The following is a 25,418-nucleotide window of genomic DNA, read 5'->3' as shown; positions in this document are numbered from 1 at the left end:
GGAGAAATAGAATTCACCTGCTTAAATCTTCATCAAGGAAGCAGAAGGGAAAACATCAAGCACAAAGGCAGAGAAGTATAAAGGCTTCCTGTTCCTGTCTTTCCTTCCTTTCTATGAGTGAGATGGCAAAGAGGAAAGAGGAGTAACAGGCTCCTTTTTTTTTTTTTTTTTTTTTTCATTAATTAAAAAAAGAATTAACAAAACAATTAGAAATCATTCCAATCTACATGTACAATCAGTAATTCTTAATAACATCACATAGTTGCATATTCATCATTTCTTAGTACATTTGCATCGATTTAGAAAAAGAAATAAAAAGACAACAGAATAAGAATTAAAACAATAATAGAAAGAAAAAAAAACAAAAAAAACAAAAACAAAAAACCTATACCTCACATGCAGCTTCATTCAGTGTTTTAACATAATTGCATTAAAATTGGGTAGTATTGTGCTGTCCATTTCTGAGTTTTTATATCCAGTCCCGTTGTACAGTCTGTATCCCTTCATCTCCAATTATCCCTTCTCTTTTTTTTTTTTTTAATTAACGGAAAAAAAGAAATTAACCCAACATTTAGAGATCATACCATTCTACACATGCAATCATTAATTCTTAACATCATCACATAGATGCATGATCATCATTTCTTAGTACATTTGCATTGGTTTAGAAGAACTAGCAACATAACCGAAAAAGATATAGAATGTTAATATAGAGAAAAAATAAAAGTAATAATAGTAAAATCAAAACAAAACAAAACAAAACAAAACAAAAACCTATAGCTCAGATGCAGCTTCATTCAGTGTTTTAACATGATTACTTTACAATTAGGTATTATGTGCTGTCCATTTTTGAGTTTTTGTATCTAGTCCTGTTGCACAGTCTGTATCCCTTCAGCTTCAATTACCCATTGTCTTACCCTGTTTCTAACTCCTGCTGAACTCTGTTACCAATGACATATTTCAAGTTTATTCTCGAATGTCCGTTCACATCAGTGGGACCATACAGTATTTGTCCTTTAGTTTTTGGCTGGATTCACTCAGCATAATATTCTCTAGGTCCATCCATGTTATTACATGGTTCATAAGTTTATCTTGTCTTAAAGCTGCATAATATTCCATCGTATGTATATACCACAGTTTGTTTAGCCACTCTTCTGTTGATGGAGATTTTGGTTGTTTCCATCTCTTTGCAATTGTAAATAATGCTGCTATAAACATTGGTGTGCAAATGTCCGTTTGTGTCTTTGCCCTTAAGTCCTTTGAGTAGATACCTAGCAATGGTATTGCTGGGTCGTATGGCAATTCTATATTCAGCTTTTTGAGGAACCGCCAAACTGCCTTCCACAGTGGTTGCACCCTTTGACATTCCCACCAACAGTGGATAAGTGTGCCTCTTTCTCCGCATCCTCTCCAGCACTTGTCATTTTCTGTTTTGTTGATAATGGCCATTCTGGTGGGTGTGAGATGATATCTCATTGTGGTTTTGATTTGCATTTCTCTAATGGCCAGGGACATTGAGCATCTCTTCATGTGCCTCTTGGCCATCCGTATTTCCTCTTCTGAGAGGTGTCTGTTCAAGTCTTTTTCCCATTTTGTAATTGGGTTGGCTGTCTTTTTGTTGTTGAGATGAACAATCTCTTTATAAATTCTGGATACTAGACCTTTATCTGATATATCATTTCCAAATATTGTCTCCCATTGTGAAGGCTGTCTTTCTACTTTCTTGATGAAGTTCTTTGATGCACAAAAGTGTTTAATTTTGAGGAGTTCCCATTTATTTATTTCCTTCTTCAGTGCTCTTGCTTTAGGTTTAAGGTCCATAAAACCGCCTCCAGTTGTAAGATCCATAAGATATCTCCCTACATTTTCCTCTAACTGTTTTATGGTCTTAGACCTAATGTTTAGATCTTTGATCCATTTTGAGTTAACTTTTGTATAGGGTGTGAGAGATGGGTCTTCTTTCATTCTTTTGCATATGGATATCCAGTTCTCTAGGCACCATTTATTGAAGAGACTGCTCTGTCCCAGGTGAGTTGGCTTGACTGCCTTATCAAAGATCAAATGTCCATAGATGAGAGGGTCTATATCTGAGCACTCTATTCGATTCCATTGGTCGATATATCTATCTTTATGCCAATACCATGCTGTTTTGACCACTGTGGCTTCATAATATGCCTTAAAGTCAGGCAGCGCGAGACCTCCAGCTTCGTTTTTTTTCCTCAAGATGTTTTTAGCAATTCGGGGCACCCTGCCCTTCCAGATAAATTTGCTTATTGGTTTTTCTATTTCTGAAAAATAAGTTGTTGGGATTTTGATTGGTATTGCATTGAATCTGTAAATCAATTTAGGTAGGATTGACATCTTAACTATATTTAGTCTTCCAATCCATGAACACGGTATGCCCTTCCATCTATTTAGGTCTTCTGTGATTTCTTTTAGCAGTTTTTTGTAGTTTTCTTTATATAGGTTTTTTGTCTCTTTAGTTAAATTTATTCCTAGGTATTTTATTCTTTTAGTTGCAATTGTAAATGGGATTCGTTTCTTGATTTCCCCCTCAGCTTGTTCATTACTAGTGTATAGAAATGCTACAGATTTTTGAATGTTGATCTTGTAACCTGCTACTTTGCTGTACTCATTTATTAGCTCTAGTAGTTTTGTTGTGGATTTTTCCGGGTTTTCGACGTATAGTATCATATCGTCTGCAAACAGTGATAGTTTTACTTCTTCCTTTCCAATTTTGATGCCTTGTATTTCTTTTTCTTGTCTAATTGCTCTGGCTAGAACCTCCAACACAATGTTGAATAATAGTGGTGATAGTGGACATCCTTGTCTTGTTCCTGATCTTAGGGGGAAAGTTTTCAATTTTTCCCCATTGAGGATGATATTAGCTGTGGGTTTTTCATATATTCCCTCTATCATTTTAAGGAAGTTCCCTTGTATTCCTATCCTTTGAAGTGTTTTCAGCAGGAAAGGATGTTGAATCTTGTCGAATGCCTTCTCTGCATCAATTGAGATGATCATGTGATTTTTCTGCTTTGATTTGTTGATATGGTGTATTACATTAATTGATTTTCTTATGTTGAACCATCCTTGCATACCTGGGATGAATCCTACTTGGTCATGATGTATAATTCTTTTAATGTGTTGTTGGATACGATTTGCTAGAATTTTATTGAGGATTTTTGCATCTGTATTCATTAGAGAGATTGGTCTGTAGTTTTCTTTTTTTGTAATATCTTTGCCTGGTTTTGGTATGAGGGTGATGTTGGCTTCATAGAATGAATTAGGTAGTTTTCCCTCCACTTTGATTTTTTTGAAGAGTTTGAAGAGAATTGGTACTAATTCTTTCTGGAACGTTTGGTAGAATTCACATGTGAAGCCATCTGGTCCTGGACTTTTCTTTTTAGGAAGCTTTTGAATGACTAATTCAATTTCTTTACTTGTGATTGGTTTGTTGAGGTCATCTATGTCTTCTTGAGTCAAAGTTGGTTGTTCATGTCTTTCCAGGAACCCGTCCATTTCCTCTAAATTGTTGTATTTATTAGCGTAAAGTTGTTCATAGTATCCTGTTATTACCTCCTTTATTTCTGTGAGGTCAGTAGTTATGTCTCCTCTTCCATTTCTGATCTTATTTATTTGCATCCTCTCTCTTCTTCTTTTTGTCAATCTTGCTAAGGGCCCATCAATCTTATTGATTTTCTCATAGAACCAACTTCTGGCCTTATTGATTTTCTCTATTGTTTTCATGTTTTCAATTTCATTTATTTGTGCTCTAATCTTTGTTATTTCTTTCCGTTTGCTTGCTTTGGGGTTAGCTTGCTGTTCTTTCTCCAGTTCTTCCAAATGGATAGTTAATTTCTGAATTTTTGCCTTTTCTTCTTTTCTGATATAGGCATTTAGAGCAATAAATTTCCCTCTTAGCACTGCCTTTGCTGCGTCCCATGAGTTTTGATATGTTGTGTTTTCATTTTCATTCGCCTCGAGGTATTTGCTAATTTCTCTTGCAATTTCTTCTTTGACCCAGTCGTTGTTTAGGAGTGTGTTGTTGAGCCTCCACGTGTTTGTGAATTTTCTGGCACTCTGCCTATTATTGATTTCCAACATCATTCCTTTATGGTCCGAGAAAGTGTTGTGTAAGATTTCAATCTTTTTAAATTTGTTAAGACTTGCTTTGTGACCCAGCATATGGTCTATCTTTGAGAATGATCCATGAGCACTTGAGAAAAAGGTGTATCCTGCTGTTGTGGGATGTAATGTCCTATAAATGTCTATTAAGTCTAGTTCATTTATAGTAATATTCAGATTCTCTATTTCTTTGTTGATCCTCTGTCTAGATGTTCTGTCCCTTGATGAGAGTGGTGAGTTGAAGTCTCCAACTATTATGGTATATGAGTCTATTTCCCTTTTCAGTGTTTGCAGTATATTCCTCACGTATTTTGGGGCATTCTGATTCGGTGCGTAAATATTTATGATTGTTATGTCTTCTTGTTTAATTGTTCCTTTTATTAGTATATAGTGTCCTTCTTTGTCTCTTTTAACTGTTTTACATTTGAAGTCTAATTTGTTGGATATTAGTATAGCCACTCCTGCTCTTTTCTGGTTGTTATTTGCATGAAATATCTTTTCCCAACCTTTCACTTTCAACCTATGTTTATCTTTGGGTCTAAGATGTGTTTCCTGTAGACAGCATATAGAAGGATCCTGTTTTTTAATCCATTCTGCCAATCTATGTCTTTTGATTGGGGAATTCAGTCCATTGACATTTAGTGTTATTACTGTTTGGATAATATTTTCCTCTAACATTTTGCCTTTTGTATTATATATATCATATCTGATTTTCCTTCTTTCTACACTCTTTTCCATATCTCTCTCTTCTGTCTTTTTGTATCTGACTCTAGTGCTCCCTTTAGTATTTCTTGCAGAGCTGGTCTCTTGGTCACAAATTCTTTCAGTGACTTTTTGTCTGAGAATGTTTTAATTTCTCCCTCATTTTTGAAGGATAATTTTGCTGGATATAGGAGTCTTGGTTGGCAGTTTTTCTCTTTTAGTATTTTAAATATATCATCCCACTGTCTTCTAGCTTCCATGGTTTCTGCTGAGAAATCTACACAAAGTCTTATTGGGTTTCCCTTGTATGTAATGGATTGTTTTTCTCTTGCTGCTTTCAAGATCTTCTCTTTCTCTTTGACCTCTGACATTCTAACTAGTAAGTGTCTTGGAGAACGCCTATTTGGGTCTAATCTCTTTGGGGTGCGCTGCACTTCTTGGATCTATAATTTTAGGTCTTTCATAAGAGTTGGGAAATTTTCAGTGATAATTTCTTCCATTAGTTTTTCTCCTCCTTTTCCCTTCTCTTCTCCTTCTGGGACACCCACAACACGTATATTTGTGCGGTTCATATTGTCCTTGAGTTCCCTGATACCCTGTTCAAATTTTTCCATTCTTTTCCCTATAGTTTCTGTTTCTTTTTGGAATTCAGATGTTCCATCCTCCAAATCACTAATTCTATCTTCTGTCTCTTTAAATCTATCATTGTAGCTATCCATTATTTTTTCTATGTTTGCTACTTTATCCTTCACTTCCATAAGTTCTGCGATTTGTTTTTTCAGTTTTTCTATTTCTTCTTTATGTTCAGCCCATGTCCTCTTCATGTCCTCCCTCAATTTATCGATTTCATTTTTGAAGAGGTTTTCCATTTCTGTTCGTATATTCAGCATTAGTTGTCTCAGCTCTTGTGTCTCATTTGAGCTATTGGTTTGTTCCTTTGACTGAGCCATATTCTCAATCTTTTGAGCGTGGACAGTTATCTTCTGCTGCTGGCGTCTGGGCATTTATTCAGATTTCTCTTGGTGTTGGACCCAGCAAGGTTGTAATATTTTTCTGTGAAATCTCTGGGTTCTGTTTTTCTTATCCTGCCCAGTAGGTGGCGCTCGTGGCACACGTTTGTCTGCGGGTCCCACCAGTAAAAGGTGCTGTGGGACCTTAAACTTTGGAAAACTCTCGCCGTCCTGGGGGTTCGCTAGCCGAAGCGGCTTGAGCCGGCCCAGGGTCCGAACGCAGGGAGGGTTGCTGGTCGCCGCAGCCAGGGAAAGAGCCCGTCCGAATTTCCTAGTCGGCCCTGGGCAACACGCGTGGCGGGAGGGCGCCAGCGGCAGCGGCCCGCCCGAGAGAGTGCACGTTCCCCGGGAGTCACGGGTTTGGAAGGGGCCTCCCCCACCCGTCACCGTTCTCCGCAGCCTGGGGGTTTCCGATCCAATTCTCTCAGTTGGTCCGGGGGCTGCGCGTGGTGTGGGCGCCAGTCGCCTTGGTTTCAGGGGACCACCTCTCCAATTCTCCCAGCCGGCCCGGGAAGGGGGAAGGGAGTAACTCCAGCCGCTTGCCACCCCGCCCGGTAAGGCCACGCGCCTCGGCGATCTCACCCGAGCTGCTTCTCTCAGCCAGCCAGCCGTTCCAGGATGGGGTACGCTGTCTTTTTTATCTCTGTTGTGGCTTTGGGCGCTTTCTGTATCGTTTCTACTCCCCTAGTAGGTGTCCTGGAGAAGAAACTAAGATCCGCGCGTCTTACTAAGCCGCCATCTTCCAGGAAGTCCACAGGCTCCTTTTCAGCTCGATGGAAAAGCTTGGGTAGGTAATAGTCATGGGCTGCCAGCATGACTTGCCAGAAAGATTCCTTGCTGTTTCCATCTCGCTGTTTATCTTTGCCTTCCACTACTCTCTTTACATTTTCTAGAGATTTCTGTTATTCTTAGAGCCTATTTCCCACAGCAGATCCTTCCCTTTTCAGATTCAGAGGCCCTTTTAACCTTTTGGGAGGCTCAGAGCTTTATTTGCAGATCAGAAACTGCTCTGTTTGTATTAAATGCAGAAAATCTAGAAGTTTCTTAAGCATTAGAAACTTTGTTTCCTCAGTGCCAGGCATAGGGCCTGATACCTAGGCACCTTGTTAACATTTGCTGAACTGAACTAAATTGAAAATGGGAGGTCCTTGAAGCACTGGCTGCTTTCTTTGTTTTTGTTTTGGCTTTTAAAAGGAAATTTATTAACTTGCAAGTTTACAGTTCTAAGGCTGTGAAAATGTTCAAATTAAGGCAAGGCTATAAAAATGTCCAAACTAAGGCATCCAGGTAAAAATACCTTAGCTCAAGAAGTCTGATGATGTTCAGGGTTTCTTTCTCAGCTGGAAAGGCACATGGCAATATCTACCAGCCTTCTCTCCAGGCTTCTTCAACAGCTTCCCCAGGCATGCTTTCTTGATGCATCTCCAAAAGTCTCTGACTGTGGGCTCTGTTGGTTCTAAAGCTTTTTCAAAATGGTTCCCTTTTAAAGGCCTCCAGTAAGCAACCCCACCTTGAATGGATGGAGACACATCTCCATGGAAACCATCCAATCAAAGTTACCATCCACAACTGGGTGGGTCTCATCTCCATGGAAACAATTAAAAAATCTCAACCAGTAATATTGAATGAGGATTAAAAAGCATGGCTTTTCTGGGGTACATGACAGCTTCAAAAAGACATATTCTTTCCAAATTGCAAAATAAATTCATTCGATCACCATATCACAAAGCCTTAAACAATTTCAGTAAAAATACAAATACAGTACAAAGTCAGAAATGGTACAAAATCTCATCAAAATCAGCTACAGGCATGATTAGTTTGAGGGCAAGATTCTCCTCTGGCTTTTTACCTGTGAAACTCAGAACAAGTTATCTGCTGCCAACATTCAAAGGAAGGACAGTTATAGGATACATATTTCCATTTCTATAGGGAAAAAATGGGAAGGAACACAAGGGTCATGCAGGGCAAACTCCATTAGATTTAAAAGTCTGAGAGTCATTTATCCTCAGGGTTTTAGAAAGTGGCAGTCCCACCCTTTCCAAGGGCCTATTCAGTGGCTCTGCATTCTCCAAACGCTAGTGTGGAGTTTGCAACCTTGGAAGACACTGGGGAGACCACATTTTTCTCAGCTCCACCTTCTCCAAGCATTGCGGCAACACTCGGGCTCTCTGCCATCTCTGGAGCACATGCTTAACCCCCTGAGAACAATGGCTCTCTCTAATCCCCAAGGAATGTGCTCCACCCTGTCTGAGACCTGGGGCACTGAAACTCTTGCCCTCTGTCCCCTGCCTTCAGGGCATACTCACCCGCTTGAAGTGCATGGGTAGGTCCATGCTCCTGGTCTGAGGTTTCTTGGCTTCAGATCTTAGCTTCCATGGTTCTGCCTCTGAAGTTATTTTTCCTTCAATTTGTCCATTTTCTGTCCCTTTTAGTCCAGACTGGCAGTGGTCCTGTTTATAGAGATCCCACAACACTCTTGTTGGTTTTTTATGCAGTATGCTGGGGTCATAAGCATCAGAGAATAGGACTTTCCACAAATCCTTCCTGGATAACTTCATCTCCACTCCTGGATTTTTCTGAAATGGCTGACTACTTCCATGACTGCTTAAATTCTCACGTGGGGCCCTGTTTATGGGGCAAGGGCGGTTCTCACTTTCCAAAAGCCCAAATTTTCCAGACCGTCAACTTCTGTTTTCTTTGTATCCAAAAGTTCACTTCTCAACTTACCTCTTTCCTCTTGTATTTTACTATAAGTTGCAAAGAGCAGCCAGACTGCATCTTCCACTTTTAGTTTGGAAATTTCCCCTGCTAAATATCCAAGTTCATTACTCTCAAATTCTGCCTTCCATCACAAAGAATGCCTTCCTTCCAGTTTGTAATGACACGTTCATCATTTCTGTCTAAAGCCTCATCAGAGGTATCTTTAGAGTTCATATTCCTACAAACAGTCTTTTGAAAGCATTCTAGGCCTTCTCTATCAAGCTGTTCATAACTCTTCCAGAATCTTCCCCTTATCCATTTAAAAAGCTGTTCCAACATGTTTAGTATTTGCAAATTGCAGCAGCACCCCACTTCTCTAGTACCAAAATCTGTTTTAGTTTGTAAGCTGCCTGAATGCAAATACCAGAAATGGAATGCCTTTTAAAAAGGGAATTTATTAACTTGCAAGTTTACAGTTCTAAGGCTGTGAAAATGTCCAAATTAAGGCAAGTTTATAAAAATGTCCAAATTAAGGCATCCAGGGAAAGATACTTTGTCTCAAGAAGGCCAGTGACACTTGGGGCTTCTCTCTCAGCTGGAAAGGCACATGGTGATGTCTGCTAGCTTTCTCTCCAGGCTTCTTCAACAGCTTCCCCAGGGGGTGTTTTCTTTATGCTTCTCTGAAGGTCTCTGGCTGTGTGGGCTCCATTGGTTCTCACTGACTGCTTTCTTTCTTTCTTTTTTTTAAAACTTTTATTGTGAAAAATAATATATATACAAAAAAGCAATATATTTCAAACCACAACACAACAATTTGTTATAGAACAGATTTCAGAGTTTGCTTTGGGTTACAGTTCCACAATTTTTGCTTTTCTTTCTGGCTGCTCCAAAACACTGGAGAATAAAAGAAATATCAATATAATGATTTAGAAGTCATACTCATTTGTTAAATCCTGTCTTCTCTTTTGTAACTCCACTTTCTCCTTTGATCTTTTTTTATTTTTAATTATTTATTTTTTATTGTTATTCACATACCATGTAATCATCCAAGGTGTACAGTCTGGTTTGCAATATCATCATATAGCTGTGCATTTATCACCACAATTGACTTTTTTTCTTTTTTGTGAAAAAATAACATATACAAAAAAGCAATAAATTTCGAAGCACACTGCAACAGTTAATTGTAGAACAGATTTTGGAGTTTGGTATATTGTTACAATTCCATCATTTTAGTTTTTGTTTCTAGGTGCTCTAAGATACTACAGGCTAAAAGAAATTTCAATACACTGATTCAGCACTCATGCTCACTTATTAAACACGACCTTCTCTGTAACGCCGCCATCACCTTTGCTCTTTAGGGATATTTGGCCTATGGCCATTCTAATTTTTTCATGTAATGGGGCTGTTGATAATATGGGATATGGAGATGGAGCTAGTTGATGTTCTGGAGAGGCTGGCCCCTCTGCATTTCAGGACTTATCTGGTCCGGGGACCCATCTGGAGGTTGTAGGTTTCTGGAAAGTTACCATAATGCATGGAACCTTTGTCAAGTCTTATATAATGTCCTAAGTATTCTTAAAGATTGGCAGGAATGGTTTGGGTTGGGGTTTGGCACTGGCTGCTTTTAAAAAAATTTTTTTTTATTTTATAATATAACATATATACAAGGCAAAGAAATAAAAAAGCAATAGTTTTCTAAGCACTTTTCAACAAGTAGTTACAGGACAGATCCCAGAGTTTGTCATGGCCTACCATATGATCTTCTCAGATTTCTTTCCTTCTAGCTTCTCCAGAATATAGGAGGCTGGAAGGCTTACATATGTTTTTATCATCACAGTATACTTTTTTCCTTCTTTTTTTGTGAAAAATAACATATATACAAAACAATAAATTTCAAAGTACTGCACCACAATTAGTTGTAGAACATATTTCAGAGTTTGACATGGGTTACAATTCCACAATCTTAGGTTTTTACTTCTAGTTGCTCTAAGATACTGGAGACTTAAAGAGATAACAATTTAATGATTCAGCATTCATATTCATTTGTTAAATCCTGTCTTCACTATATAACTACACCATCACGTTCGATCTTTCCATCCCTCTCTTTAGGGATATTTGGGCTATGGCCATTCTAAATTTTTCTGTTGGAAAGGTCTGTCACTAATACAGGGTAGGGAGATGGAACTATCTGATGTTCTGGAGAGACTGGGCCCTCTAGGTTTTAGGACTTATCTGGAGGGACCCATCTGGAAGTTGTAGGTTTCTGGAAAATTATTCTAGTGCATGGAACCCTTGTGGAATCTTATATATTCCCTAGGTGTTCTTTAGGATTGGCTGGAATGGTCTTGGTTGGGGTTTGGCAGGTTATATTAGGTAACAAGGTCTAACTGAAGCTTGCCAAAGAGCAACCTCCAGAGTAGCCTTTCGACTCTATTTGAACTCTCTCAGCCACTGATACTTTACTAGTTACACTTCTTTTCCCCCTTTTGGTCAGGATGGAATTGTTGATCCCATGGTGCCAGGACCAGATTCGTTACTGGGAGTCATCTCCCACATCGCCAGGGAGACTTTCACCCCTGGATGTCACGTCCCACATAGGGAGGAGGGCGACGATTTCACTTGCAGAGTTGGGTTTAGAGAGAGTGAGGCCACACCTGAGCAACAATAGAGGTCCTCCAGAAGTAGCTCTTAGGCATGCCTATAGGTAGTCTAAGCTTCTCCACTACCTACCTAAGCTTCACAAAAGTAAGCCTCAGGATCAAGGGTATGGCCTATTGATTTGGGTGTCCATAAAGTTTGACAAAGTATCAGGGAATTCCATGATGGTAAGGTTTAATAGTTCTATATTCTTTCTCCCATGCCTCTAGGGACTTTGCCAATATTTTTTTATTAACTGCTTAATATATTCTAGGATATATCCAGGCATTACATTAAGCTAAACAGAATTAAAGGCCCTCAATCTTCTTCTCTGCTCCCTGTGTTTCAGTTGTTCAAATGAGCTATCCAGACAGGTTGAGTTAGATTATGTGCTCTAGAAATTTAGGTTTCAGGCAAAATACACCTTTCTTCATTTGGTCTCAAAGAGTAGGTGCAGTTCTAAAATATAGACAATATCTTTTTTACTACTGTTGTTCTGGTTTGCTAGCTGCTGGAATGCAATATACCAGAAACAGAATGGCTTTTTAAAAAAAGGAGGAATTTAATAAATTGCAAGTTCACAGTTTATAGGCTGAGAAAATGTCCCAATTACAAAATACATTCATTCCATAACAATATCTAAGGCATCCAGGGAAAGATTCCTTGGTTCAAGAAGGCTGATGAAGTTCAGGATTTTCTCTCAAGTGGAAGGGCACATGGTGAACACAGTCAGAGTTTCTCTCTCATCTGGAAGGGCATATGGTGAACATGGCATCATCTGCTAGCTTCTTCTCCTGGCTTCCTGTTTCATGAAGCTCCCTGGGAGGCCTTTCCCTTCTTCATCTCCAAAGAGCGCTGGCTGGTGGACTCTGCCTCGTGGTGGTGCTGCAGCATTCTCCTCTCTCTCTGAATCTCCATTCTCCAAAATGTTTCCTCTTTTATAGGACTCCAGAAACCTATCAAGACCCACCCAAATGGGTGGAGACACGTCATCACCTAATACAGTTTAACAATCACTCTTGATTAAATCACATCTCCAGGAAGATGATCTGATTACAGTTTCAAACATACAGTATTGAATAGGGATTATTTTACCTTTATGAAATGGGATTTAGATTAAAACATGGCTTTTCTAGGGGACATACATCCTTTCAAACCAACACAACTGTGTTCTGAATTACCTTAATCCCGACTTGATCAGATTTGTTCTTATCTCTAAATACCAGGTTATAGATATATAAAACAGCCTCTCAAAATCTGCAAATAATAATTGCCACTCTGGACTAAATGTGTCTGCTATAAGAGCTTACAGTCTAGGCCCCTGGTTTCTTACAAGCATTTTCTCAAGGAGACCATACAATAATTGTTCTTTTGTTTCTGACTTATTTTGCCTCACCAGATGTCCCACAGGTTTGTTCACGTCATTACATGCCTCACAACTTCGTTCCTTTTTGTATCTGCACAAAATTCAATCATATGTATACACCATCATTCACTGATGTAATTCTCAGTCAGTGTATCCACCAGGCACCTGCCTTCGTTAGGCATCATGTATAATGCACAAAGTCCACAGTCCATCAACATTCTCAACTTTGGATAATTTCATTGTTCCCAAGAAAAAGATAACCAATAAGCGTACATCACCAAATAGGAAATCTAAACCTCCTCTTAACTCTTGTCCCAAGAGTTGTCCCAACTCCTGCTGTTGCTGTGATACTGCTGATGTTTTCCTGTTACACATAGTCCATAGTATGTAATAGCAGTTTTCCCCCTGTACCCTGTGTTAGGTCTTAGAAAGAAAATTCTAAGAGCAAAAGGAATTTTTGATGCAGAGCCCCCCTCAGCTCCCCTCCTCAGCATCCTTGGCAGGTCCAAGGATCCAGATATAAATCTGTTACCAGCCCCCATAATACAATCAGGAAATGACACACCACCTAGTGGAGACCTTCCCCTCCTGGCATCATTGTCCCTTTATAACACTGCCCACAGAACAAGGAGCTGGAGACTGACTGCTTTCTTAATAACTATCCAGAGATATCATTTAGAGCAAGGAAAGGAGAAGTGACTTAGAACCCTAGTTTCCTACTGCTTCACCAGCTGTTCCCTCTAATTTCTGTGTAGATATGCCTGAGCAGGACAGAGGTTCGGAGACAGAGTAGGGGGTATGACAAGCTACCAGAATGCAGGGGAACTCCAAGGGAGGTTGGCTTCAGAGTATGGTGTGGGCAACAGAGCCAGAAACCAACTCATCACCATAGGCCACAAGTTGCTGACCCCTTGAATCAGAAAATACATGTCTTTTGAGAATGAAGTTTCACCTGAGGCTTGCTCTTCCCTTTCTGACCTCTGGGCTCTGACTATGGGCATCCGTCCCAATAATGGAGTGATGAAGGATGCTTTAAAAAGGACTGTCTTTGTATGTTTCTTTACTGTTCTCCACATGTCATTTCTTTTGTTATTATTTAACAAATCTAGGCAATTTTATAGAAGAAAAGGCCTGATCAGCTTTAAAACATACTTCCAATTTCACTTCTGATCTTCGTCAATGTATATAGTCAGTTCATATAATTTTAAGTAGTGAGTCCCTGTTTTCTTTTGTTTTTAATTTTAAGTGCAGTGAACACTGTATTAATTTTCTAGGAAGAATGGCTTTTTACCATAGGAATGCCCACTTCTTTCTTTTTCCTTACTGCATATTTCAAGTTCTTTGATAATTCAAATAATAGATGACACTTTCCAAAAAATGATCCCAAATCTGCATTTTTAGGATAGAGATTTTGCTCTATAAACGCATCATCAGGTCTTATCCATGCCATGGTTTACATTTTTACATCTAGAATCATAGAAACATAGATGTTGAGCTCTGAACAGACTTCAGAGAGCATATAGTATTAGACCTCTCCCTTATTTTCCAGATGAAGAAACCCTCAATGATTTTCCTAATATTTCCAAAGCCTTTTAGAGAGTGCAGGCGTTAGGACGTAACTCCTGACCGGTTTTGTCTGAGAACTTTAAATTTATGGATTAGTTAAAAAAAATAAATAAATTTTGGTGACCAAGATAGAGTTGCCAATTTTTAATTTTTCTAGTGAAGAAAATAAAAATTTCCAATTGCTATCTACCATCACCATGATTTCATAAAGTAAAGAGCACCAAAAGTTTAGCAAGGACCATCCTAGAAATTTAACTTAATGGGGTACAAAAACCCACTTCATTCTCACTTCTCTCGTTTGCTGTGAACCAGTTAAAATATATGTGCAACTACATCATGCTACTTAGAGAATGCCATTTGAAGATTGCCATTAGACTTTGCTATTTTATCTGTCATTGCTTTCAGTAAAATAAAAAAAGTAACAACTGATTGTTAAAGGTCATAATGTCACAGTACCCAATTCGTTTAATTTTGTGCTCAGTAATTGCTGCTGAAGTTAAGTGTATAAGGGGTGCAGAGAAGGAGTGTGTTTATATATGATTGTGTCTCCTCAATTTCAGGTGAGGTTCTGGAAAAGTCATCTAGTACTGAAGAAGAGGCTTCCATCCAGGAGCCTCCATTGCTTATTATTGATGACAGTAATGATTTGGAGGGCCCAGTGGTGATAGAAGACTCTTCATGCAGTAAGGGTCAAATTTCCTTAGATGAAAAAGAGCCGGATGAATTTTCTGTCCGTAAAGGCAGTTCTTCCAAAGATGTTGGTGAGCAGAACCTTGGCGAAAATGTCCACCCATCACCAAAGAAGCCTGAGGCTGCACTGGAAATTTTAGAAGAAAATTTGCCAGCTAACAAAGAGCCTGAACCTGTGGTGGAACAACCGAAGAAAAAGAAAACTAAGACCAGAAATACATCCGTGACATCTGGTAAGCCAATCATACCTGTCCTGCCAAAACATGTCTATCCCATCGAGTGCTCCAGGGGCACTCATGCCTGCTGGGGCTTTTCGGCCACATAGACCTGTCTTGTCACAGGTCGTTCCTGGCCTGCCTATCAACCCTGTGCCATTTCAGCAACTTCTTAGTGGCCAATATAGGAAGCCATCCTAGTGAAAAGGATTTTTCTGGAAATGGAGGAGACACATTCCGTATTCTAAATTCAAGAGTTGCAAATGGCTAAGTTAATTGACAAACACTTAAGCATTGATTTGTGTAGCAAGGACTCCAGAAAATAATGTAAGTTCTTAGTCCCTGCCTTCAGGGAATTTTCAGCCTAATTTGGGAGGCAGAAATAATATATAGGAAATGACAATTGAGTACTAAATTACGTAGTAGTGATTAATTTCAGCTCCAGAGAATTCCAGAGAATGCACAGGTTAATGAGGACTGGGGTGGTCAGCAAAGGTATATCCTTGTCGAGGTGAAGAATGAGTCCAAAATCCTTTTGGATGGGTGGGATTGAGGAGAGAGGGCATTCATGTTGGCACATAGAAGGTGAGTGAAGACCAAAAACTAAATGAATATATGAACAGAAGTGATGTTATTGGCCTGACTAGAGAGGAGGGAAAGCTGCAATTTGAAACAACTGGCAAGGGTTCACTAATGGTAGGTTTGCTATTAGTTTGTTGCCATTGTTGTTTAATGCTTCCTTTAGTAGGAGGGAGGTACAATATTAGTTTTGTAGGTGGATCTGGGGGATGGTTAACCTAGATGACTTTTTTAAATGCAATTTTACTGAGACATATTCACACACATACAATCCATCCAAGGTATACAATCAGTGGCTCGCATCTCATTACCTAATCGTGCAATCATCACCACATAAATCAGAGTTGCTCCTCCCCCCTGGGTTCCAAGAAAGAACCCATCTCTACTAAAGCCCTTATCACAATGTGTTGTTATGACATATTTCCGAATCTGTCTCCCAGGATTAGGGCTAGAGTATGTGAGCTCTTTGAGCTCTTGAGCCTTTTGTGGGGAGGACTTGAACTCATCTTTCAGTCTCTTGCAGAGTCTAGCCTGGTGCTTGGCACCCAATAGATGTTTAATCATTTGTTTTTTTTTAAATAAATGAACGGGTGACAGTAACTATTGATATATAAGTCTCTGGCTAGAGCAACCAGTAGTATGGATCCTAGACTAGGGTGGAAGGGCTTGGCTGACAGATTAAGTAAAGGTACTACTAGGATACCAGCCACTTTTCTCAGAGCAAGAGAATGAGCTATGCCATACCACTCCTTATACTTCAGTTGCCTCAGTTGCCCATAAGATCTAGCCTCTAGTAGAATATTCTTGTAACTTCATTACAATCCTCAGTTCCTATCACAGAATCCCAGCTTACTCAGCTGTCAGCTCTGCAATTTACCAAAGTAAAATCTCTCAGAATGAGTAATGAAGTGGTATGTGAAGTCTTCATTTATAGATGTTGCTCTCTGGGCTTGGCTATGGGGGCTCTTGGGTTTATCCTTTGGCCAGTTGCTTGATGATAAAGGTGAATTACTGTGTTTTTCAGCTGTTAGAGGACGAAAAAGGCGTGTGCCTTCAACGAAGAAAGCCAGCTCGGTAAAATCTGAACACTGCAAGTCTGGGTGTGTATTGCTTACATTCAATGTAACAGGAATCCATGACAAAATTGTCACATGTTCAGGAACCCACTAGAGCACTGGGAGGGGAGTCTTCAAGGGCATGAAGGAGTCTGGTGGTTGGGGGTGGGGTGGGGGCAATGACTCCCTTATCTCTTTGCCCATGGTGTATAAACAGCAGATACAGCCATGGGCACTCTGCAAAGTCCACTGCAGTTGCTTGGTCTAAGGGGAGCCCTTCTGCCCTGAGAGTAGCTCTGGTCTCTGAAGTTTCCTTTGTCCTTAAACTCAGTTTGAAGAATGATGTATAGCCAAATAAAACATTTTTTTTCAGGCTGGATACAGCCTACTGGCCACCAGTTTACACTAAACCAAGGCAAATGCAATGGAAATGGCGAGAAGGCAGCACTGACAGGTTTTTATGACCCACTGGAATTGGAGGGAGGGGAGTCAAGATTATTTTCCAGATTTCTATATCCTTTTGGATTAACCCAGTTACTCATACTACTGTGTATATCCTTGTGAATTTTTAAGGCTTAAACCATAGCATGAAATGGATTTCTTATAGTTCCTTCATTTTTATTAGCTTTGCATAGCTGATACTGAAAACCACAACAGATCATTTAGATCAAAAACATGTTAATACTTAAAGAAAGCAAAAAGTTGATGTATTTTCTAGTGTGAGTTCCAGGAACTTCTCACTTTTCCCCTTACAAATATGATGTAGTAAGCATTCTTTTCTTTATTTTTTTTCTTGCATTCTTAAAAAATATGAATTATCTCACAAAGGAAGGAATATATGTGAAGGATTGTATATTTATTTTTTACCTGGATTTGGGGATAATAAAGGCAATGATAGGTCAGGCAGGCATTAAGGCAAGAAAGTGGCTTGGACCTGAGTGGAGAGGCTCAGGTCTCTGTTTCTATACTTCTCACTGGGTGAAGATAGCTGGCAGCAGTTTTATGTGTTCTCTCTTAGATGGATCCCCTTTTATCAAGGTTTCTGCTCTGGTGTCCTAGATGTTTATTTAAACTGCTTTGCCTATAGGGATATGTGTTTTGGATAGCTCCCAGGTTGCTTTGCTGGAGAGTATGAGAAAGGGAACAAGCTGTCCCCTTGTGTCATTACCAGTCTATATCATGTAAAGGAGGCTAGCCTCTTGCCTTGGCACTTCCTGTATCAGTCTATAGGCTTCCTGTTGTGCTTAGCATTGTTCCTTTGTAGGCTGCTTTTTGGTTATAGTATCTGACATACCCAATTTGGGTTCCTATTGGTTCCTCTGATGTGGAGCTGCTTAGGCTTCAGTGACACGGACATTGAGGCAAAGATATGCTAAGCCACAACGCTTGGTTTCCATGAGCACACACATACAAACACACACAGGGATTGTGTTCTCTAATGCAAATTTATTTTCAAAACTAAATAATTTGAGACAGAAATGCTGGAGTCATCTGTTTCAGGCTTTGGGAGAAAGACCCTTTCTTTAACCTCATTTGCCTTGTCGGACACTTCTCCCCCTCTCTACTCCAGTCTCCTCACATAGTGTTGATTTGGTGAGGTAAAGGTTAATGAGCATTCTGGCAAAATTTCAGTCTTGACAGTTAAGTTAGAACTCACTCCCTTGTGTTTGTTCCTGCTTTATCTTTCCAACTCTGTGGGCTCTTCTCTCTGGACTTTGGGATTTTTCCAGAAGATGAAAATGCTTTGCTTTTTTTTTTTAAACTTTTTTTTATTAATTAAAAAAATTAACAAACAAAACATTAAGATATCATTCTATTCTACATATACAATCAGTAATTCTTAATATCATCGTAGTTGCATATTCATCATTTCTTAGTACATCTGCATCAATTTAGAAAAAGAAAAAGACAACAGAAAAAGAAATAAAACGATAATAAAGAAAAAAAAATTATACATACCATACCCCTTACCCCTCACTTTCATTTACCACTAGCATTTCAAACTAAATTTATTTTAACATTTGTTCCCCCCTATTATTTATTTTTATTCCATATGTTCCACTCTTCTGTTGATATAGTAGCTAAAAGGAGCATCAGACACAAGGTTTTCACATAGAGTCTCATTGTGAAAGCTATATCATTGTTCAATCATCATCAAGAAACACGGCTACTGGAACACAGCTCTACATTTTCAGGCAGTTCCCTCCAGCCTCTCCACTACATCTTGAACAACAAGGTGATATCTACTTAATGCGTAAGAATAACCTCCAGGATAACCTCTCGACTCTGTTTGGAATCTCTCAGCCATTGACACTTAGTCTCATTTCACTCTTCCCCCTTTGGTCGAGAAGGTTCTCTTAATCCCTTGATGTTAATTCTCAGCTCATTGTAGGGTTTTTCTCAGTCCCTTGATGCTGAATCTCAGCTCATTCCAGGATCTCTGTCCCACGTTGCCAGGAAGGTCCACACCCCTGGGAGTCATGTCCCATGCAGAGAGGGGGAGGGTGGTGAGACTGCTCATCATGTTGGCTGGAGAGAGAGGCCACATCTGAGCAACAAAAGAGGCTCTCTTGGGGGTGACTCTTAGGCCTAAATTTTAAGTAGACTTGACCTATCCTTTGCGGGGTTAAGTTTCATATGAACAAACCCCAAGACTGGGGGCTCTGCCTATAGCTTTGGTTGTCCACACTGCCTGTGAGAATATCAAGAATTCAACTTAGGGAAGTTGAATTTCTCCCCACTCCCACCATTCCCTGAAGGGGGCTTAAAATGCTTCACTTTCAATAAATAGTTATCCAAAGCTTGAGAACTTGATGTGCCCAGCACTCTTCTTTGTGCCATTTGAATTAGGCCTTGAAATATGGGGCAACAATTGTGGTCTGATGGCAAGACTGTGAGATTTGGATCAGAAGATTCATTGTCTTTATGAAATCTAGCCAAGTAACTTAACCTCTGAGCTTCAGTTTTCTCATCTCCAAAGTGGAGATGATAAGAATAGTCATAGCTTCTTTGAAGGATTGTTAAGGATTAACTTTAATAAAGCAAAAGGTTGTCTTTTCAAATGATAATGCACTAATAAGATGGTTGTTATTTGAGATGTGGTCATTCTATGCCATGGGAAACAATGTATGCTAAGGGATGAAAGTGGAAAATCCCAGTTCATATCCAAATGATATTTAAGTAGCCCTCTTTGGCCAGACTGGCAATGATAGCTGGAAAGAGAGGTTGGGACCAGATTGATGAGGGCCTTGAATGCCAGGCAAAGCAGTCAATGAAAAGCCAGAGAGGGACATCATTGGAATGTGGTTCAGGAAAACTAATCCAGAGGAGTGAATGTATGTGGTTGGATTAGAAGGAAGAGAGCCTACAGATAAGTAGCACATTTACGGGGAATGCTGTAGTATCCAGGCATAAAGAGAAGGACAAGAACTTGAATTAGGTTGGGGACAGTGGGAGTGGAAGGGAGAGGCTGGATGGAAGAGATGACCTGAAGTAAATATCAGTATTTTTGTGTGTGTGCCTAATTGAGTATGGGGTAAGGAAGAAAATGAACTAAAATATACCTCAGATTTTCAGTCCGTTATAACAGATGTTTGGTAATTAAACATTTTGAGCTGGAGATTTACTCATGTTACTTGGAAATTTGACTCGAGTAATTCTAAACTCAGAACTAGATTGTAGGAGAGAGATCCAGATTGATGATACAGGTAGTAGGCTCACTCTTATTGGGGTTGAAACCATGGACTTCACATCTCTGAGTGAATGTGAGGAGTAAAGAAAAAAATAGCTCTGAATGGAACCTTGGAAAAGGCCCTCATATAAGGACCTGAGGAGGAAGAGAAATCAGCAGTTTCCAAAGTCTCTCTCTTTTTTTATTAAAGCAGTTTTATTTGCACACCACATGATCCATCCAAAGTGTACAATTAGTGGTCCTCAGTATAATCACAGAGTTATGCTTTCATCACCACAATCAGTTTTAGAACAGTTTGCTCCAAAAAGAACCAAAGTCTCTTGACATGAGCTTTATGTTTGCATTTCTTCTATTTCTCTAGCTGTATAAAACTCAGTTGAATTTACTTTTGCAGGAATTCTGTATGCAAAATACCTGGATGTTTCTTGCTTGGCCTGGAAAACACCAAGCAATATTCTGGAAAGAATTACAAGCACAATAAGGATGAATTGGTTCAGAGAATCTATAGCCTCTTAAACAACTCCGTCTTTGATAAAAAGGTAGAATCAATAAATAAGTATTTATTGAGCACCTCCTATCTTCCCAGTATTCTTGGGAGCTGTGGAGTGTACAGATATGTTAATCATATATATTTGCTGCCCATAAAGAGTGTCCATTTAGGCGGGGAGATGAGACATGCATACATGAAAGAAATAGCGAATACTTAATGTGTTATAAAATGTGGTACAGATCTTTATTACCACAGGAAACCAATGGAAGAAAAAATCCCTGAGGCCAAATAGTCAGATAATAGAATTGCCTAGGGAAAGGGAGACTTCTTCTGGGCATTAAGGAATGGTAAGTGGAGAGAACAATAGTGATGGAGAGGGCATGTGTTGAGGCTTGATGAACTGGAAATGGCAATTCCTGTTGAAGAATAATGAGAAAGAGCTGTGTGACCTTGGGCAAGTTACTTAGCCTTTCTGCCTCAGCTTCCTCATCTGTAAAATAGGGGGTAATTACAGTACCTATTACCTCATAGAACTATTTTTAGGCCTAAATAAGTTAATACAAGTAAAGTGCTTGGTACATAAAGTGCCAAGAACATAGTAGGCAACACATGTTAGCATTGTTATTTTTGGTAGCATAGCAACAGCTGATGGAGGGCCTTAACAATCAACTGGGAGGAGCTTACGTTTAAATCAGTAGGTGCCACTGTACAGGGATGCGATGTGACACAAAGTGGCAGCTGAAATAAACTAATCTGACAGTAATGTGAGGTCTGGACTGTATTGGAGAGAATCTGGAGGTAGAGAGACCTCATTCAGTTTTTCAGATTTCGCTGTCTCTGGTGACACATCTTCTATGGGAAAGTTCTGATATCTTCCTAGAAGTTCCCCAAGTTTCAGTGTCCTTCCTGATGACAGAGGTGTCACATCAGGTGACTCTGATTAGCAGAAACTGAAGTGTTCTGAGTTGTATTTTCAATGTTGCCTCACCACACTTACTCAGTTTCTGTCTCCCACCTCAGCAGGCTTATACTTCTCTCCTTGGCTGCCCCAGACTTTTTTCTCCGTGAAAGAGAGCACAAATCCTGCATTCATTTGGTCTTAAAAACTTCCTTTGTGTTCTGATTGCCTGTTAGTTGTCTTTACCCGGGCTTTGACTTGGCTTTTTTTCTCCCCAGAATGTTTGGATTTGTGTACCTTTTGAATAGATTTCTTCTCAAACTTGAGGCTCTTGCTCTGGGCCAAGAACATGGGGGAGAAAATCCCTCTCCCTTTTTATTAGAGGGAGAAAAATCTGTGACTTAATATTTTCTGGTCTGCTTAGAATTGCTTTCTGACTTATTCCATTTGCTTTTTGTTCTCAGCTGCCGGAGAAGATAGACATAAGCTGGAACAAAAAGATGCTTAGAACTGCTGGCTTATGCACAACTGGCGAGATACAGCACCCGAAGAGAGAGCGCTACGCAAAGATTGATATTTCTCTTAAAGTCTGTGACTCTGCAGGTGATGGCAGGGGCATGCAGCTTTGCCCCTGTGCCCTTTCCTTTTGACACATGGCCTATTAAATTACTCTTAGATTCTGGTATCCTCTAACAGCCCGTGTCACAGCTTTAACTATTATTCCTGCATGGGCAGACCTCCTGTGTGTTGCTTAAGGAACATGATTGTTGTCTGTCCCACCATCTGTGAAAATTCAACTCATCACTGTCTCTACTAGGCTTGACTTTCTCTCTGCATTTCTGTGATTCTAGCAGCAGCATCTCCATTTTCCCAGTAGCCAAAATTCCGGGTCCCTGTATGTAGCCAATCACCAACTCTTCCTTCATAAATGCCTCTCCAATCATTTCTTCTCATCTTTGCCTCTCCCCTGGTATAGGCCCTTGTCACCTCACTCTCTTCTCGGCTCCCTTCAGTCTCTCCAGCATACCACTAGATTGCTTTCCTGCTAAGAAACCTATGTTAGGGGAGTTTTCTCTAGGAGAGAACCGTTTCCTTGTCAATCTGTGTCAAAGCCTATAGCCTGGCTTGCAAAGCCATTATAATTTGCCTCTACTACATGAGGCCAGGCTTTTCCCTCACTCCTCCAACACTAACGTGTGATCCAACCAGGCCTTGTTCACACCAGCCTTCAAAACGTGCTATCCTTCCTGGCCCCAACCTTTTCTTTTTTAAATATATTTTTATTGAGAAATCATCATACACATACGTTCCATACATGGTGTACAATCATTGGCTCACAATATCACCACATAGTTGTGTATTCATCACCATGATCATTTTTTAGAACACTTGCATCACTCCAGAAAAAGAAATAAAAAGAAAAAACTCATACATACCGTACCCCTTACCCCTCCCTCTCATTGACCACTAGTATTTCCCTCTACCCAATGTATTTTACCCTTCGTACCCCCAATTATTTATTTATTTTTTATCCATATTTTTTTACTCATCTATCCATACCCTGGATGAAAGGAGCATCAGACACAAGGTTTTCACAATCACACAGTCACACCGTAAATGTTATATCTTTATACAATCATCTTCAAGAATCTAGGCTACTGGAACACAGCTCAACAGTTTCAGGTACTTCCCTCCACCCACTCCAACACACCATAAACTAGAAAGGAGAATCTATATAATGCATAAGAATAACCTCCAGGATAACCTGAGCTATTGGCCTCAGGCCCAAAGCAAAGATTCTTTTTTGCTCTGTTTGAAATCTCTCAGCCATGGAAATTTTATTTTGTCTCATTTCTCTCTTCCCCTTTTTGGTCACGAAGTCTTTCTCAATCCCTTGAGGTCAGATTCTGACTCATCCCAGGATCTCTGTCCCATGCTCCCCTGGGAGTCATGTCCCACATAGTTGGGGAGGGACGTGAGGTCACCTGATGAGTTGGCTTAGAGAAAGAGCTTGGCTCCAACCTTTGCTCATGTTCTCCACCATGCTTAGAATGGCCTTTTTAACTCTAATCCAATCAATTGGGAAAGGCCCAGCTTAGATCCCAGTTTCTCCTGACCAAATCTCGTGGCCATAGTCATTGCTCCCCACCCTGTCCAGTTAAGTTCCCAGAAGGCAGAAACCATGTCTTATATATAGATGTATTCCTAGCAGTACCTCACCAAAAGATGATTACATCAGAGCTGCTCCATAAAGCCTTACTGGATATAGGTACCCGACCTAGGCTTTCTACCCTTAACAAAATCTGGTTGAAGTATATGGGAATTTCGCTTTCAAAAGCCTGGGAAGGTGACACTTGTGCCTGCCCACTTATGCTTACATAAGATGGCTTTGTGTCTGGAGAGGTTGAGAGTCTAGGGGTTTTGGAGTGAGTAGCAGACTAGAGGAAAATTGACTAACGTGCTCATGATTTCTTTTCACTCCTTTCCCAAGACCGACTCCGGGACACCTTGATCCATGAAATATGTCATGCAGCCTCCTGGCTCCTTGATGGTATCCGTGACTCCCATGGTGAGGCATGGAAGTACTATGCCAAAAAATCCAATATGGTGCACCCCGAGCTGCCCAGGGTCACCCGTTGTCATAACTACAAGATCAACTACAGGATTCATTATGAATGTACTCAGTGCAAATCCAGGTGAGTCTCTTCTCCTCAGACTTTTTCCTATTATTTTTTCACTTTGGCCTCCAAGTGGCTCTCCAGTGACTTTGTTAGTAAAAACAGGGCTATCTGACTTGAGCATTAAAACCATTCAAATCCTTTCCATATCTTCTCTCTCCATTATTTTCCTTAATGTGAGCCTGCCTGACCAGTGCTACTAGTTGGTGCCCTGCTGTCTAAGAACCCACAGAAAATCTTTGCTTTGGGCCTGAGGCCAATAGCTCAGAAATAATGCTAAGGTCCAATGACTGAGTCCTTCGTTTTGTGGTATCTCTTTCCTTCCTAGGATTGGCCGCTACACCAGATCACTGAACACCGATCGCTTTATCTGTGCTAGATGCAGAGGCTCTCTGGTCATGTTGCCACTAACTCGGAAAGATGGAACCCCCATTGCGCCCCATGTAAGACCATTTGCCAAATATGTGCAGGAGAATTATAGAGCAGTGAAGCGTGAGGTGAAGGGGATCAGCCATGGGGATGTGATGAAAAAGCTCGGCAAGGATTATGTTGCCAGAAAACAAAAGCGAGATCCTTGAAGTTATCTGAGAATATATTTGCATGGGCTTAAGTTCCCTACTAGTGAGAAGTATTAAAATCTTTTTCTATGAAGTAATATATATTAGATTTCAAACATTTATTTTTGGTTCATGTTGTTAACAAATAGGGAGGGTTCTATTGCTAACCATTTTGTGGTCCCAGTACTTCCAATTGGGTCTTTGACTCTATATATTCGAGGCATAGAGCAAATCGCAAAAGAAAAGTGAGTTTTTGAGAGTGGCAGTTTGAGAGAATGAAAATAATGCTGGAAGGAGAACAAGTCTTAAAAGGCAGCACTTCAAAACCAGGGCTGCTGTCAGATGTAATACCTATAGAAATAAAAAACAAACATGTTTCATGAATTTAGTTGTTGTCCACATTGAACAGAGCCCTCTGAGCCATGTAATTGTTCACTAAATAAAATAAACTGTTTTCTG

General features: G+C 39.9%; 1 protein-coding gene across 1 annotated transcript in view; it reads left to right on the top strand.

Annotated features, from left to right (window-relative positions):
• GCNA (germ cell nuclear acidic peptidase) overlaps positions 1–25,418 on the top strand; it is a 43,148-nt gene extending 17,730 nt beyond the window's left edge. The window contains exons 7-13 of the mRNA XM_077146995.1: positions 14,667–15,029; positions 16,615–16,690; positions 17,019–17,099; positions 20,731–20,875; positions 22,189–22,327; positions 24,216–24,420; positions 24,731–25,418. Coding sequence (XP_077003110.1) covers positions 14,667–15,029; positions 16,615–16,690; positions 17,019–17,099; positions 20,731–20,875; positions 22,189–22,327; positions 24,216–24,420; positions 24,731–24,980 — 1,259 coding nt within the window. The 3' untranslated portion in view covers positions 24,981–25,418. The remainder of the gene's footprint in view (positions 1–14,666; positions 15,030–16,614; positions 16,691–17,018; positions 17,100–20,730; positions 20,876–22,188; positions 22,328–24,215; positions 24,421–24,730) is intronic.

Source organism: Tamandua tetradactyla, chromosome X, assembly GCF_023851605.1.
Source record: "Tamandua tetradactyla isolate mTamTet1 chromosome X, mTamTet1.pri, whole genome shotgun sequence".
Classification (NCBI taxonomy): Eukaryota; Metazoa; Chordata; class Mammalia; order Pilosa; family Myrmecophagidae; genus Tamandua; species Tamandua tetradactyla.
Note: the sequence above shows the minus strand (reverse complement) of the source record. Positions and strands in the feature narration are given on the sequence as shown.